The sequence below is a fragment of the Neopelma chrysocephalum genome, unplaced genomic scaffold (assembly GCF_003984885.1).
Source record: "Neopelma chrysocephalum unplaced genomic scaffold, ASM398488v2 Primary Assembly neopelma1_75, whole genome shotgun sequence".
Taxonomy (NCBI): Eukaryota; Metazoa; Chordata; class Aves; order Passeriformes; family Pipridae; genus Neopelma; species Neopelma chrysocephalum.
In genome coordinates, this window is record NW_020897736.1 from 7,453,857 (window position 1) to 7,471,118 (window position 17,262).

A 17,262-nucleotide genomic window follows, 5' to 3' on the forward strand; every position below is an offset into this window, starting at 1 on the left:
TTTGTCCGGTGAGCTGCCTCTCGGTGTGTGTGTGCCGGGTGCTTGTTTTCATGCCAGCTGCTGTGTGGTTGGATGTTCTTGGTATTTAGTTTGATCCTATTAAGGTGGATCTCAATTAATTAGGCAGGAGCCAGAGAGACAAAGAGGGACACCGGAGCCATCAATTTTCGTCTTGTCATCACGCCTTCTGACACCGGGAGGCGGGAAGGGACACAGGATATGGCTGCTGGGCATGGAACCAGTGGAAGATTGGAATGGGGCAGGCAGGTGGGGTGGCAGTGGGGTCACGCAGAGGGTCACCCAGGGTGTGCCAGGCTCGGGAGTGCCAGGTATTCTGCCTTCCCCCATCCCTGCGGGAAGGCAGTTGGAGCCACCCAGGTCCCAACCCCTTGGGTGGTGGGGTCCTACTCTGCCCCACTGCTGTCTGGGCCCTAAAGCATCACATGAAACAGACGAAGGATCCCTGGGAATTCAATGGCGAGAGCTTTGGCACAGCAGGAGCATCCCCCAATCATGCCGGTGCGATGCTGACTGGGTGTCACTGTCACCCAGCTCTCCAGCACCCCGGATGGAGCCCAGTGCCCCCCGCTCCCAGCTCCCACGCCTGCCAGTGGAGTGGCTCCAAGAGCCGGTGTGTCGGCTCAGCCTCGGCAAGAGGCTCGCAAATGGATCTCAAGGGCCCCCCTGATGTTCCTCCTTCCTTCCCTTTGAAAGAGAAGTGCCCCTCGGAGCTGCCCTCGACACTAATGCACGGGGCGGGAGGGGGTGCTGGTAAAAGGCAAGGCGAGCAAAAGGCTTTCAAGCCCCTTGGAAAGGCCAAGGAGGTGCCCGGGGGTGACCCCAATCTCTGCGGCCGGTGCCGGGGTTGAAGGGTTGGGGTGCACCCCAACGTGCTGGCGGCAGGTGTGATGTCCCCTGTGGTGTCCCCGTGTGGGGACTCGGGATACAGGGGGTGCAAGGAGTAATGGGACCATGCCAGACCCCTCCTGGGGATGGAGGTGCTCCAGGCGTGGAGGGGCTCCGGGGGTGTTTGGGTGCAGGGATGGGGGTGCAGGATGGTGCAAGGGGCTTGGGGATGGTTGGATGGGGGTGCAGAGGGTGCTGGGATGGGGTAGCTGGAGTGCAAGAGGGGTGCAGGGGGTGCTGAGATAGGGTGCAGGGGCTGGTCGGTTGTACGATGGGTGCTGTGGGTACAGGGTAGGTCCATTATGGGTGCACGAGATGAAGGATGAATCCAGGGTGGGTGCAGAGTGGATGTAGAATGGGTGTAGGGTGGGTGCAGGGGGTACAGGATGGGTCTAGCAGGTTCTGAATGGGTGTTGGGTGTCTAGAATGGGTACAGGGCGGAGGCAGGGGGTGCTGGAGGGGTGCAGAGGCTGCGGGATGGGTGCAGGACGGTTCCAGGATGTTTCCAGGATGGTTCCAGGATGGTTGCTGTGGGTTCTGGGGGTGCCCGGAGCAGCGCTTCCTCCAGCCGCCAGGGGGCGCGCTCAGACGCCCTCAGCCGATCTGGCCCGGCCGCCCCCCCTCGCTGTCCCGCGGCCGGAAGCGGAAGTGGCCGCACCGCCCTCCTGCCGCTGTGCGGTGGCGGAAAGATGGCGGCGGCCATGGCGTGAGGGGACCCGGCGCGGCCCCGGCGGTGAGCGCGGCCGCGGCCTCCCCCGGGCCCTCAGCCGGGTCCCCCGTGTCCCCTCAACCCCCAGCCTAGCGGGAGAACTGCTGGGAGCCTCGCGCCGTTCAGCGGGCGAACCCGCGGCTGCCCCCGGGCTTCCCTGGACCTCAGTCCCTGCACGGCCCCGGGGGACCGGGGCTCCTCGCTCCCCCCTCGGTAGGCGGGCCGGGCGCATCGCGGTGACTCCTTCTGTGCCCTCTCGCCCCCAGTTTCTCGTGCTTGCCATTTATCAGGTCTGCGAATTATCCCTGGCTCCCTGGGCTCCCTCCATTCCCTTGGTGTCCACTTGTGCCTGCCCCTCTTCCTGACTCCCTCCCGGTGCCCCGCTGTGTGTCTCTTTTCAGCAGACAGACCTGCAGCTACCACCACCCCTCAGTGCACTGGGGGCTCCCCTTGAGCACCTCTGGGCTCCCCTTGATTTCCTGGTGCCTCCTGCTGATATCTCTCTCCCAGTTTCTCCCCCTGCTCCCAGTGCTCTCCTGTGTTATCTCCCCCCTCCTAAAGTCCAGCCTGCCCCTTTTAGCCACCCCCCTGGGGTGCTGTGGGTCCATGTGAGCAGATCCCCTGAATTCCACCTCGTGTGGTCCCAGAGCTCTTGTGCTGTTCCCCGGAGGGAGAGGATGAGGTAGAGCCCTGACCATGGACCATGAGGCCCCCACAATCCGGCCCCGGCGCATCCAGAACCAGAACGTCATCCACCGCCTGGAGCGCCGCCGGATCAGCTCCGGCAAGGCTGGCACCCACTGGCACCAGGTCCGTGTCTTCCACCAGAATGTCTTTCCCAACTTCACCGTGGTCAATGTGGAGAAGCCGCCCTGCTTCCTGCGCAAGTTCTCCCCCGATGGCCGCTACTTCATTGCCTTCTCCTCCGACCAGACCTCCCTGGAGATCTATGAGTACCAGGGCTGCCAGGCGGCCGAGGACCTGCTGCAGGGCTACGAGGGGGAGATCCTGGCCAACGGCAACGACCAGCGGTCCGTCAACATCCGCGGGCGGCTCTTTGAGCGCTTCTTCGTGCTGCTGCACATCACCAACGTGGCCTCCAACGGGGAGCACCTGAACCGTGAGTGCAGCCTGTTCACGGACGACTGCCGGTACGTGATCGTGGGCTCGGCCGCCTACCTGCCCGAGGAGCCGCACCCGCCCTTCTTCGAGGTGTATCGCAACAGCGAGTCCGTGACCCCCAACCCGCGCTCCCCGCTCGAGGATTACTCCCTGCACATCATCGACCTCCACACGGGCCGGCTGTGCGACACGCGCACCTTCAAGTGCGACAAGGTCATCCTGTCCCACAACCAGGGGCTGTACCTCTACAAGAACATCCTGGCCATCCTCTCCGTGCAGCAGCAGACCATCCACGTCTTCCAGGTGACGCCCGAGGGGACGTTCATCGACGTGCGGACCATCGGCCGCTTCTGCTACGAGGATGATCTCCTGACCCTGTCTGCGGTGTATCCCGAGGTGCAGCGGGACTCGCAGACAGGGATGGCCAACCCCTACAAAGAGCCCTTCATAAACTCCCTGAAGCACAGGCTGCTGGTGTACCTGTGGAGGAGGGCTGAGCAGGATGGAAGCGCTATAGCAAAGAGAAGGTTCTTCCAGTACTTTGACCAGCTGAGGCAGCTCCGCATGTGGAAGATGCAGCTCCTGGACGAGAACCATCTCTTTATCAAATACACCAGTGAGGACGTGGTCACACTGCGGGTGACGGATCCTTCCCAGGTATAGAATCACAGAATGGTTTGGGTTGGGAGGGGCCTTAAAGATCATCTAATTCCAACTCCCCTGCCATGAGCAGGGAAACCTTCCACTAGACTAAGTTGCTCAGGTACTGCCTCTGTCCTCAGGCTGCTCATTGCTTTGGGGCAAGTGCTCAAGCAGTACAATACTTGTTTCTTAGCTGAGCCTGTGAATGTTGTTTAGGATCCCCAGGACTTTGTTCTTACGAGAACATTTGATGCCTCTAATATTAAATAACTTTTATGTCTTTTGTTTGCATAATTTCATCTCTTCCTTCTCAGCTGAAAAATGAGAGAGAAAAGATCTGACATGGTTAGTGAGTTCCCTTTCTCCAGGGTTTGTTCCCCATACTCATAGATGCTGTAGAACCCTCTTTCCCTTCCAGATACCCAGCTGAATTTATTTTTAGCTGATATTTCATGAAGTCCACTTAAAGTGTGGAGGTAGTCTCTCCCTTTTCTCATGTATCTTCAAGCACATTTTTCAAATATAATAGTCTTCATTTTTTCCCCAGTAGAATTACCTTTTCTGTTCTGCCTGCATACTTACTCTTTCAAGCTTCAGTGAGAGACAGTATTTATGATCTCTCCAAATTGGAGTAGCAGCTCTTAGATCTGGCTAATGTCCCAATTGCTTCTCCTTTCAGTTTAGTACTAAAGAAGTGGAATTACAGCAAATGTAGCTCAGTCAGTGCTGTGTCTCTCCAGACGTTTCACCACCCTGCAGGTTGATCATCTCTTTTCACTGCTGTTTAAGTGGTGGCCACATTTGGAACTCTGTGAAATGGAGAGATTTTTTTTAAGCCAGTTTTTATTCCTTTAACAAGCTTGGTTTTTATTCTGTTAAAAGTATTCAGCAAGAATTTGTAATAAATCTCCAGTACAGCATGTAGGTCTGATTGTTCCCCAGATGTTTGTTTTTCTCTCATACCCTTCTCTTCCACCAGGATTTAGATCATAGAAGAAATAGACAGTAGCTCTTAGCTTGTTGTCTTAGTCTAATTCTTCCTGGAAGATGACTCTCGTTTGTTTTATTTTTCTCTTCTTTGGTGTTTCGGGGACCCCTGGTGGTCGGGGACCCCTGGTGGCCTAGTGGTTAGCATGCAGGACTCTCACCTCTGCAACGCAGGTTCGAATCCAGCCAGTTCCCCGGGCAGATGGTAGCTTGTTAGCCCTGTGAGGCCATCCATCTAAGAGAAGGTCACTCTAAACAAACCTACGTCCTGAGGACCTCACTGCCATTGTCCAAGCTTGCTTGGCCCCGGCAGATGAACCTTAGGATTAAAGGGTGGGCTCAGTTCAGCGCAGGCTGTGTCTCACCTAAAAAATCCATTGCGCAGGCTGGAAAGGTAAAAGACCTTTCCCCAAATCTTCGTTCGCGAAGACTGGCCATTAATTAATTAATTAATCTTTGGTGTTTGTTTGGGGAAGTTGCTTTGGTAGGAAATAGGAAGGCTTAATCTAGTCCACTTTGCTCATTGGTGTAAAACTGAACATCTGTCTCAGAGACATTAAAGCTCTGTGGACATGGCCTGCAGCGTTCTGCTCGTTGCTGATGTCTGGAATGAGCTCCTGACCCTGATGTAGATATTTGTGGCAGGCTCAGCTCAGTGCTCCGCTGTGGTTACTGGGGCTTTTGTGCCTGGTTTGCTGCAGGGAGCTCTCAACTCTCTTCACCCGGGGGTTACTTTAAGATGCAGGCTGTGGTTGGTTTAGCCTCAGGTGCTGGCTTTTATGCTGAAGGAAAAGCATCTCATTTCTCAGTTCTTCCAGGAGATAATACCAGCTGTGGAGCAGACTCCGCAGACCTTCCTGAGCGTAGGCGTTGTGGTAGGGCTTCCTGAAGAAAACTTGGCTCTCAAAATACCTACAGCTCTGATTTTTCTTTCGTCTATCAGACAAGGAACATAAAGTTTCATCCAAATTCAGGCTCCTCTCTACTCTCTGGCTTCTCTGCCAAGAAGGTTGAGGAGTCACTGTTTATACTTGTGGGTTGCGTGTTTTTTGTCTGGGTCTGCACCGGATCCTTTGAGATGTGCTGTGCATATGTAGCTTGGGGGTTGTTGTTGCTATTCCAGGCTTCTGTTGATAGACTTGACAGCTTTGCTGCGTGATTTCTGTGACACTCAGCTGCTGCCTCTCATGCTGTGATGATGTTTTGCTGGTGTTACAGGTGCTGCTGAAAAGCAGGGAGGGTAGTTTCTCTGCTCAGGGGCATCCTGTAGATGTGTCTGTATGTTAACCTGGCCAAGGAACTTTTTTATTTAAGGTAGGAGGGTACTCCCTACAGTCTTCAGTGATTTAAATAGTGTCTCCTTCTGCTGTCTCCTCTTATTTTCTGTCTGCTCCAACCCTTTATTTCAGAAGGGCTTCCCTTTCCTTAGGCAGCAGTCTAGTGAGTAACCTCATCTAGCACGCTACATTTTGACATGTGGGGGCTGGACTGTATTATCACAGTTTATTTTGGGGCTGTAAAACAAACAAACCTTGTGATATTTGGGGGTGGGTGAGGTGGGCAGAGTGCCTGCCGTCATCCCTGAGCATTGTTTTTGGGAGCAGGAGGTGAAGCATTTAGAAGTTGCCTCTATTGACAGAAGATTAATCAGGCACGTGCATATACCACGGGAATTTGTTACCTCTGAAGTGGGGGCAGGTTCTTATTTGGGGTGCCAATGTGTCTAATGAAAGCTACTTTTAATGACCTAGAATTAAATCTGCCCTTTCCCGATGGAATGGGAATGTCATCTCCCTTTGATGTAGCTGTGCTGACACAATGTCACCTTTTTCCCAACTTCGTGTCAGGAAACATTGCCATTGCCAAATCCACAGTGCAACACAAGGGCCTTCTTGCACAAGAACATCAGCACTAAAAAGAAGTCATCAATGTCTTTCAGATTTTCATTTCTATGCTGGCAGGGTACCTGGAGGGCACAACTTTTTGTGGACAGGGATATAGTGCATAGTACACTAAAAAGGCTCATCTCTCTGTGATGCAAATATTAAGAAGGGGAAGGATACAATGTCTCTACGGAGAAGAAAAAATAATTTATGGCCAGCTAGCACTGGATCTAAAATCATTTTGTCAGCAGGAATGAAAATTAAATTTGGCACTTGAGAAAGTGTTTTGGATTTGGTGGAGGGGAGAGAGAGGAAGAGAAAACAGAACTATTGCATCAGCTGGAGTTAAAAAATGGGAAGCCCATTAAGTTTTCTTCATAAAAAAATCACAGTTAAGAGGTGGATAATTTCCATGTTGGATAGGAGAATATGGATTAGCATGAGGGTGTGGGATTCTCCTGCGCTGTGGGGAAATTTGGATAGGGTCTGTGGTGTGATGTGGGGAGAAGGAAGGGAGAGCTTCCCCCGCCATGCTCCCCTGGGTAACCGCTGCCTCCGCCTCTCTCCCCAGCCCTCGTTCTTTGTCGTGTACAACATGGTGACCACGGAGGTTATCGCCGTGTTCGAGAACACGTCCGACGAGCTGCTGGAGCTGTTTGAGAACTTCTGTGACCTCTTCAGGAATGCCACCCTGCACAGTGAGGCTGTCCAGTTCCCCTGCTCAGCTTCCAGCAACAACTTTGCCAGGCAGATCCAGCGCCGGTGAGCCATTTGGAGCATGCTTTATACCGTATAGACACACGCTCACCCCCGTCTGCTGAAGGCCAGTATCAAATAACAAATAACTTACAAAACCAGTTCCTTTAGTCCCCTTTGCAGGGTGATGTAAGGGGCAGGCTCGTACATGGTTCACCTTGCAGCCTCATGCATTTGGTTTTATATTCCACAGCATCTGCCTTGTTACAGGATTGCCACAAAGCAGTGGGAATCTGGTGCTTAGAAGAAGGAAGAGGAGTTTTGGGGGAAAGATGTTCCCATCTCTCCTTGAGTAATAACTCTTCTGGAGGTTATTAAAGTGTTACTGCCCAGTAGCCTTGGTCCCCGAAGATATGATTTGTCAAGATGCTGGCGTCATCTAGTTGGACATATTTTGCCAAGTGATGTTCTCTGAATTTAGTGTGTATCAAACTCTGTTCTGTAGCATTTTCCTCAACATCGGTGACAAACTTGTGGTTCTCATCAAACTGTGCTAGGAGAAACTCATCTGCTTAGACCTATTGTGAAAGCTGAGCAAAATACCAAAATAACCTGGCTTTCTAGAATGTGCTTTAACAGTCAAACATGATTTTAATGAGGCAGAGTGCGTTATTTCTTTTGGAATATACTTTTATGTGACTCAGGGTGTTTTGTTCTTCCAGTGACTTGGTTCACATCATCCAAAGTACTTGGCATTCACTTATGGGCATTAAGCTTCTGTTGATTTTAGATTGATGTCACATAAGTGTGACGAAGTTGACTATGTCTGTAACTTTCTAGAGCTGCCTGTCAGGAAATCCATAATGCTTAATGGAAGAGAGAACGAGAGGACTCACCAGAGACTCTTGAAGAACAACTCCTGCCTTGTGTTAAAGTAAAGAGGCGAATCTTTTCATTCTCTTGGCTATAAGGGCATGTAGCAGGACTGTTGTAACTTCCACAGCAAAGTATCATCGAGAATAATCCAGAGTGAGCTGGCTTTTGGCTGAGCGTTTCTGGTTAAATGGAAGTGTTTTACCCTTCTTGATGTCTGACATCCCTGCAGCTGATCTGACTGTTCTTGCACATGGAAAGCTTAAAATTTTGTTTGGAAAGGGAAATCCAGCCTGTGTTAATGTCTCCCCCAGGAAGAACTTTCAGCTCACTGTAGTTTCTGAAGAGCTTTGTGCTTCTTGTCAAGGTTCTTCCTCATCTAAGGTTTCTCCCTTAAAACACAGTGGCTGGAGAGAGGGGGATTCTCAAGTCAACATTAATAGTTCAACCGTTACTGTGAAACCCTCTGGCTTTTGCTTATATTGTTTCCCGGCTTCATGGTAAAACTTGGATTGACTGATAAGCTGCTAATCCATCTCTCCCTGTTTCTGATCCTGTTCATTTCCTGTACTGCAGAGCAGCTGGGGCCAGACCTGGGTAGGCACAGTCTTCTTCTTCTGTCAGTTTGGACTTTCAGGGCAGAAACAGTAATGAGGAGGGAGGATAAAAAGGTCACCACAACTGGCTGATGCTTGAATCACTGTGATACATCTTTGGAAGTGAGCTGGTTTGGTTCTTCGCTGCTGTTTTCTTTCCCTAATTGTTTTCCTCCTTGGTTTATTTAAGCTATGCTGTTCACCTGTGGCCTTAGTGAACAAAACGTGTCTCTCTGTTTGCTGCAGGTTCAAGGACACGATCGTGAACGCCAAGTACGGAGGGCACACGGAGGCCGTGCGGCGGCTGCTGGGGCAGCTCCCGATCAGTGCCCAGTCCTACAGCGGCAGCCCCTACCTCGACCTCTCCCTGTTCAGCTACGATGACAAGTGGGTGTCAGTCATGGAGCGGCCCAAGACCTGTGGTGATCACCCCATAAGGTATGGGACAGGCCAAGAAGCTGAATGTGAGGGGAGCAGGGTGAGAGTCATCCTAAATTGCCTCTGCCACATGGCATCACATGTGAAGAAGAGGGAGTAGATCAAGGCCTTTTGCTTAGGAAATCCTTTCACCAGAGGGTTTATTTCAGCAGTCCCACAAAGCTTGGCCTCTCTGCTTTGGAGTAACTCATGTGTATGGGAGGCTTCTTCAGGTTTTCTCACTGTGCTGCACCGGGGAAGCCTGACCTTTTCAATATGAATGGTCTTGTTCCTCCTCCTCTTCTTGCAGTGCTGCTGTTGTGTTTGGGCTGCAGAGTCATACAGTTCTGGATGCCTGCTTTCCTGTGCTGGAAGGATCCTTTTTGAGCATGTGGGTTTAGCTGGCAAGGATTATCTGGTTTGTCCTGTGAATAAAACAGTGGCTGGGTTAGGTGTTACTCAGAATGCTTGTGGTATTGATTTAGCTGTTTTCAGACTTCCCTTGTTTACAGTTCTCACCCTGGGAGCTGCACTTCTCCTCATACACCCCTTCTCTCTGTGCTCTGTAGGAAATTTCTGTCTGTAGTAGGAGCTTTAGCCAAGTCCGAGGGCCATTCAGTGCCTCTGCTGTCTGAGTCTTTGATGTTGGCAGTCTGAGCTTGGGAATAAGGAGGTTTGCAATGCTTCTTGCAGAAACACCAGGACTGTTTATTTCTTTTTGTTGGCTGCAGCCATGGCTGCAAGCAATAGTGGTTAAAAATCCAACATCTCTGGCCTGAAAGGCTCAAAGAAGCTGAGTTCTCCAGGCAGAATAGTCTTTCCGCTCGCAGTACTGCAGAAGCAAACCTATGCTCTGAAAACAAAGAGAGCCTTCAGTGCCTGAGTGCTTTGTTTAGTGACTGCACACATGTTGGGGGCTCAGGCAGCCTAGGGAGATCATTCTGGCCAGCTTCCCAACTTTGTTTTCATCAATTCATTCTCAAAAAGTGTTTTCATATCTCCCCTGGCCCTGACTCAGGTGGCAGGGAACTTCTGATTATTCCTGCGCTCTCAATTCCCAAATTATGTATATTTAATTGATTTTTCTGCCTGTATGATTTGGTTTGATCTCCAGCTTCCGTGCTATCTGCAGAGAAAGCCTGCCCTTTTCCCCCTTGTCATGCTTGACGTTGGGAAAACTTGCAGGGTGGCAGTTCTCTGCCAGCGCCAACCTGCGCCAGGCTCCTGCAGACAAAAGGGAGCAGAACCGCAGTCATTTGCTGCGGTGGAGTCTTTGTAGTAAACAAAGCCAAGTGCCACCTTCCCTCCCTCCCCTGAGCAAACCGGCATTTCAGAGCCAGAGCTTTTAAAGCTCAAAGCTGTGCAGAGTCAATTAGGACTTGAATAGAGCCTGGGAGCAGTGGGGCTCCTGGTTTTTGGAAAGCAAGCAGAAGATGAGGCGCTAACCTTAACCATTCAATAGCTCAAATAGTGCTGCTGTGGTTCTCACATGCAAAACAAAGGGATTAATAAAATAATGCCAGCTGCCTGTTGTGGGTAGAGGGCTTGGAAATGAAGGACCACAGGATTTGTAATGTAAGTCCTGTAATTGTCTGGAATGGAAAACCCTTCAGCAGTTAAGGGTGTTATAATCTGTGTGCAGTTTCCTGGCACAAGGTGTGAGCTAGGAAGGCCTCCAGACCTTTTCCACATCCATTCAGCACTTCTGTGCACTGTGTCCTTTTAACCCTTAGTGCCTTTCTGCATCCTGGAAGGTTCAGTTCTCAACTCTGCCTACTTGAGAGACCAGTGGTTGTTTGCTCTCAGGCTGGAAGGACTTAAGGTTCCCCATCACCACTGCCTTCCAGTCTCTTTTCAGGAGGCTTGAAGAGATATTCAGTGGGTGAAATGATGGCACTTGTGAGGAAGAGGCTCTAACACACTCTGCCTATAGCAGGGGGTCTCTAAAATCCATCTAGATGGCTAATAAGGAGCCATTTAACAGAAGAATTGGTCTGCAGATAAATCTTCCATTTTCCTACATTTGAAAAGGCTGGTCTTGCTGTTTCTGTTGACATACAATTTTATATTGCAGTGCCTAATTTATCCCCAGAGTGAGAGCCCATGGAAATGGCCTCTGATTGCAGAGCACTTTTAAAAATACATTTAAAAATACCAAACTGAGCACATCTTTTAGATTACAGGGAGCTTCATCTTGAGTAGTAAATTGTTGTGAATTGGGAGAGAGAGGAACAGATGGGGGGCTGTGATTTATTTAAAGAATGACCCTCTGCATACCCAGCCTTGTGTAGGAGGGAAAGGGCTTTTTGAAAAGCCAAATACCAAGATTGTGATTCTCTTGCTGGGTTCTTGTGTGCAATTTTCAGGCAGGGCTGGCTGGCAGTTTGATTCAGAGGAAGGGAGACGAGAGTGGCCCTCCAGGAAGAACATGAGGTTCTCAATAGGCTGTGTTGTTAAAATGTGGAGTATGTCTGCTCCTGAAACAGCGTATCTGTCATCAGCCATTCTTCCAGACTGAGAGCTGAGCGCATTGTGTTGCTGGCGGGGGGCAGATGTGCTCCAAGATTAAAAGCATTCTTTGAGTTAAAACCAGAGGAAAATGCAAAATACCCACATATACTAAGTGTTGGTGGAAAAGGAAGCAGCTGTGGGGCAAAATGGCAATTCTGTGCTGAAAATTGGAAGAGGTCTAATGAAAATAGTCTACCGAACTGAGACAACTTCAGGGTGAGGATTTGAGTTACAGTCCAGCTAATTTGTGAAGGTACCACATCCAGAAACCTCCTTCAAAATCTTAGGGAGTGTGGGACTGTCGCAGAGAGTCAGTCCCACGTTCGTACAGCAGCAGAGGACAGTGGTGTTACCTGGGCTCATGTCTGTTACACACTGTGTGCAGAGAAGGTTCAAGAAGCAAAGAGCTTCCCCAGATTCCCCTCTCTTCAGCACTGTTTGCCTTGTCCCCTTGGCAGTATTTGCTGTGTGTTGGAGCTGTGTTCCAGAACTCACCTATTCGGAGACACACATGAGCTTGACCCATAGGCAGGTGTGTGACAGCAGAAGGATGTTAGGTTTACTTTGAGCTCTGCCCTTGCTTTGACTGTGGAATCCAATCCACTAGGTTCTTCCTGCCCAGCCTATCTCATTAATGCTTTTTTGATGGAAATCTAAAAGGAACTGCAAAGCCTTGCTTGAGCTGTACAGTACAACTTGGCACCCTTGAGCAGGATTGGATCAAGTTTCTTCAGCTGAACAGGGAGGTAGCAAGGCACAAGAACAGCAGCATAAAGCCTTCCCTGGCAGCACCAGGAGGGGGAAGGGGTAGCCTTACACTCTCAGTGAAGGCCATTGCTAAGAGAAGGAAGCTCAGTTCTATACGATAAATCTATCTTAGGGATCCAGGGGAGCAGCCTGCATTAAGAGAGGATGGAGAGCCAGCACAGGTGGGGTCTGAACCAAACTTACTCCCCCTTGTGAAATCAGCTTTGTCCACCAAAATGACAGGCAGAGTTCTTTCACTTCTAATACTAAAATGAAGTGAAGCTTTTCTAGACAGTAGAAAACAACTGCCCCAGGAGGGACTTTTCTGCATAGCCAAGAGCCCGACACCCAGCTGAGGACCTCCTGCCCCTGAGGGAGTACCAGAGATGGAACAAGGCAGTCTGTGAAGAGCCCAGATGGCAAAGTCAATAGTCGGGAACAGCCATAATTGACTTTCTCTTCCTTTCAGATTTTACGCTCGTGATTCTGGCCTCCTGAAGTTTGAGATCCAGGCGGGACTCCTGGGGCGGCCCATCAATCACACCGTGCGGCGCCTGGTCGCCTTCACCTTCCACCCCTTCGAGCCCTTTGCCATCTCGGTGCAGCGCACCAACGCCGAGTACGTGGTGAACTTCCACATGAGGCACAGCTGCACGTAGTGGCCTCACCAGCCGCTCTCCTTGGGTCCGGGACTCTGCCGCAGACGCACCAAAGCCAGACACTCACACCTTGTGAGAAACCAAACCATCGCTCGTGTCGAGAAACCTGACCAGGGAGCTCCTGCCAGTGGCATCTCATGGGGCACTCAGCTGAGGAAAGCTGATCTGCTCCAGTTAAGGGTGTGGATGTTTCTCCTGATCCTGATTGTACTGTGGGGGTCCCACTGCATTAAGCGCTGCTGTCCTTCCCTATCCCCGTGGATGAACAAAGTGTAGCTGAGGTTTCCTTTCCTGGTTTGCCAGAGGCATGTCCATTTTCTGTCCTGCTGTAGGACTTGGGGTGGCAGAGACGGGGCTTTGCATTGCACCTGTGGAGCGCTCCCTTCTGCACTGGTGCTCTCTTACCTTGTTGGACAAACAGCCTGTCATAGGGGGAATGGATGGGAGCCCTGGGGAAGGCTTGGATACAGCTACCCCTGTTTGTATCTTCAGTATTGCTAGGGAAACGAGATCCTGCTGTCAATCCACACATTCTACTCATGTGATTTTGATATGCAAGAGGTCAGGAAAAAAGGTGTGAGAAATCACTACAACTGAGAGACATGAGATGTGTTCCTGACTCTTATGCAACTCACTTAATCTTTGTGCCTTAGTATCTGTAAAAGCTCCTAAATGCGAGGTGGTGTGTTAATACCAGCAAGCCAGGGCAGCTGGTTGTGTCTCTAATGCACAAGGAGGTGGCTGCAGAAGGAAGATGGGTGGCTGGGAAGGGTGTAGGGGAGCAGTAGTAGCTCCTTGGTCACGTTAGAAGGACTTTTCTGCAGCATGGGGTGAATCCTAATGGCCATCTGCATTTCTGCTGCTGGAGGGAGAGGAGACCCAGCTGCTGGCACCTCCAGGTGTGTTGGAGTATGAGCGTGGAAAATTAGTAGCATTTGGGTTTGCCCAGGAAGGAGGGAGGAGACCTGAATTAATGTTCACTGCTGCAGGTTTGCAATTAGGAGATGAGCTTGTTGTCTTAGATTGCTTACCTCTCCCTGTCTGATACACTGTTCTCTGTGAGAACCCGAGTTGCTGTTGCCAGGCTTCAGAGCACAGCTGGCCGCTGTGTAGGGGCTGGCTGGACCACGGCAGTTTTTATGCTGCTGATAAATTAAGCTCCTGGGTGTAATTCCTTGCCACCGTGGGCTGGTGAGGATGCTGGCCTGCCCTTCCCTCTTAAAAATGGAGTTTTTGGTTGTAGGCTAGCATCTGGGGGTTTCTGCACACGGGCTTTGTGCTGCCGGGCAGCACAACCATCCCAACATCATGAGGTGCTCTGTTGGAAGCTGGAGCCTGTTGTTGTCCCATTCCTATGGGAGGTACAGGGGAGGCATTAGAAAATTGGTGCTAATACACAGGAAACCCTTTAAAGGACCCTGTGGGTGTCTTGTTTGGACCAAAATGAGCTGTGGATGATGTGCTGTGGCCACATGCCTGTGAAGAGGAGTGTTGGAGTCATGCATTCATTTTGCTGGTAATGCACAGGAGAACTCTGTGGGTGTTGGTACCTGCTTATGGCATGAATGGTGGACTTTGAAATCGAGGGTTCCGTGGGGTCCTTGAATCAGCCTTTACTCTCTGCCTCATGGTACTTCTCTGCTCTCCTGGACTTGCTAAACATATTTCTAGGGAAGACATTCCATTTCACCGCTCTTTTTCTGGTGTTTGCACTGTTGGTGTCTCAGGTCTGTCAGGAGTGATGGTGGGTCAGAACACTGCTAACAGGTGTCAGGCCGTGTGTGCTTTAGCTGCAGGTTCCTCTCCATCTAATAACACTATCTGTCAAGGTTTTAGATTTTTATCCTGTGATCTGTTCTTCAAACATTCAATTAAAGCTCCAAGTGGAGAATCGTTTGCACACTGTAGATCATGGATTTACCTCCTTCTGCACCATCTCACAGCTGTTCACACTTCAGTATAAGACTTTTTTTTTCTTTTCCAAAGCTTTCAGCAGCTCCATCTGAGACTGGGTTTACTCCTTGGTGTCACAGCCTCAGGAGGTCTGTCCTTACTAAAATAGCTCCATTTAGACTTTTTTTTCAGTGGCAAAAAATATAAACTACTTCAGCATTTCTATAGTTGGGGCTTTTGCTAAATTCAGGCTGCCCTGTGTGAAGCAGAGAGTGTGGCACAAATTGTTGGACTTTGGGCTCAGAGACCAGAGATCTGTTCTTAGCTCTGCTATTAAATTGTTCTGTGGCTGGGGGCACATCTCTTCCTGTTCCAGCTGGTGTTTTCTTCTCTGTAAATGAGGCCAAAAACATATTTTCAGCTTTTGTAAAACACTTTGAAATTCATGGATAAAAAGTGCTGGATAAGTGCTAAGTATTTTCTTATTATGTTTGCAGACAAACTGATCATTCTGGGTACTAATTGCCTTGGAGTAGTGTAGCAGATCCTCCAGTCTTGGCTGCTGCATTTTATATCTACAACAGAGTTAATTTTATTACAGAATTGTATGGAAAGAAAAGTCTCTCATGCTTGAAATTTTGATTCTTTTGTTTAAGAAACAAAAAGAGTGTGTGTGTGTGTGTGGTGGGGAGAGTGGGAGGAAAGGGGAGATATTTTCTACCTGATATTTTTCTTAGGTTAGGGTAAAGATTTGTTAGCAACACAAGACAAAAATGGAATAAACAGAATTTGCTTGAAGAGTCTGATTTATTGTCTTTGTCTTCCAAAAACCTGAATGGTGCAAATGGGAATTCCTTTGCTAAGAAGAGATGGCAGAGGTGTGTCTTGGACTATGCAGGCATATCACATGGGAGTTTGCTGACTCTTCCTGGAATTTGGAGTACAAGTGTGCTCAAGAATGTTCCCACCTGAGGCTTTTCTGTAGTTCATGCAGATTTTTCAAATTCTTGTCTACATGAACTAATGCTGGGAGAGAAATTCTTGGCCTTCAGTTGTGTTTTCCCCTTTGTCTATTATTACTATCTCAACTTGTATTCAGAAACTCTTCCTTTATACCATTTATAGCATTTGTCTAACCTTTTGGTCATTTTCTGCTGATGATCCACGATCAAGAGATGAAAGCTTGTGGTTTAACCCCGGCTGGAAACTCAGCCCCACACAGCCACTCGCTCAATCCCTCACCAGCAGGACTGGGGAGAGAATTGGAACAGTAAAAGAGAAAATTCGTGGGTTGAGATAAAGACTGGTTAATGGGTGGTTAAAAGGCACGTGCAAACAAAGCAAAACATGGAATTAATTCCCACTCCCCATGGGCAGGTGAGTGTTCAGTCATCTCCAGGAAAGCAGGGCTCCATCATGTGTAAGCGCCCCAGCCAAAACCAGGACAAAGCTGAACACACCTTGCTTGGCAGAGGAGCTGTTTGCCTGTCCACTGCTTCTGGGTTGGGCAAAGGCACTGGGATTTTCCATGTGCTGCTCCCTGCCTCTTTGCAGAACATTGTGGCTGAGAACACACGATCGGGACCTTCCCAAAGTCTGGGATCCCCTTGTAATCTGCTGCTGCTCTGTAACACCCTGGCAGCATCCCTGTTTGTGTTAGTCCCTCTAAGCATGGATGTGATTTTCCTTTGAACCTTTCCTCCACTTTCCCATGTGCAGTTCTCGGATGCTTTCCTGCGCAGACCTTGAGCACACCAGAAAGCTCTTGAGCCTGTGGCTTTTCAGACAGGCACTAAAGTGACAAGGAGATGCTTGAGTTGGAAACCATGTTTGACTGGCAGCAAAATCCCATCTTTTGTTACTTCTTGTGCTGCCTTTGCTTTTTTAAAAAAAAAGCAAGCAGTAAAAGCAGGACACTTGCATTATTTCTTATATAAGTGGCATTAGACAGCAAGCCACAGAAATCCCACTAGAGTCAAACCTATGGATCCATTAATGGCGTGCCCCTACTAAAGACTCCTTTCAATTAACCTTCCAGTGCTCATGGCTGGCCCTGATTTAGCTCCCTGTGTGTACTGACAGGACGTTCCTTTTGCTGAGGTGCTGCATCTGTTATGCTCTTCCCTTGATCCTTTTGACCCAGCTAGAAGAATCAGATTTCTGATGCTTAAAGAAGTCTCTTTGTCTTTCTTGTTTATGTTCTCTGTCTTGCTGCTTTTCTGCCAGCTTTTCCGCCAGCTTTTCCTGCAGGATCTCTCAGGGCTGTGGGCAGAGAGGTGGTAAAGGGATGGCAATGGAACACGTGGCCCTCTGACAGCTTTTTTCCTTCTGTGAGCCTTTATCAGATAGGTGAGTGCTGCAGAGCAAATTGTTGGTCCTGTGCACAAGCAACAGGACAGGATTTTGTGGGTTTGCTTTTGCCTTGCTATCCAAGTTCCAGAGTCCAGGTCATTGTTGTGGCTGAATCCCTGTGCTTCCCTATCTCGTTACATGGCTGCAAAGAGCTTTTCTGGCCAAATATTCCTCAGAAGGAGAGAATGGTGAAATGGCTTTTAATTTATTTTTTTTTTAACTTGCTCCAGGGCTGTGGGGGCTGTAGGCTGAGCTGTGCAGTCAGTCAC

At 49.6% G+C, this 17,262-nt stretch overlaps 1 protein-coding gene across 4 annotated transcripts; it reads left to right on the forward strand.

Moving 5' to 3' along the window:
• The first annotated feature begins 1,618 nt into the window (after window positions 1-1,618).
• Window positions 1,619-15,958, forward strand: DET1 (DET1, COP1 ubiquitin ligase partner). 4 transcript variants are annotated; one of them, XM_027688251.1, is made up of 5 exons: window positions 1,619-1,639; window positions 2,263-3,394; window positions 6,821-7,011; window positions 8,661-8,852; window positions 12,559-15,439. In XM_027688251.1, exons 2-5 carry the CDS (start codon window positions 2,312-2,314, stop codon window positions 12,746-12,748), a joined length of 1,656 nt encoding a protein of 551 aa, XP_027544052.1. In that variant the 5' UTR covers window positions 1,619-1,639; window positions 2,263-2,311; the 3' UTR covers window positions 12,749-15,439. The 4 variants fall into 4 exon arrangements, with proteins under 4 accessions (XP_027544052.1, XP_027544053.1, XP_027544054.1 ...); XM_027688252.1 differs by lacking the exons at window positions 1,619-1,639; window positions 12,559-15,439 and adding an exon at window positions 15,475-15,958 and having other exon boundaries at window positions 1,672-3,394; XM_027688253.1 differs by lacking the exons at window positions 1,619-1,639; window positions 12,559-15,439 and adding an exon at window positions 9,142-9,290 and having other exon boundaries at window positions 1,672-3,394.
• Window positions 15,959-17,262: the final 1,304 nt, after the last annotated feature.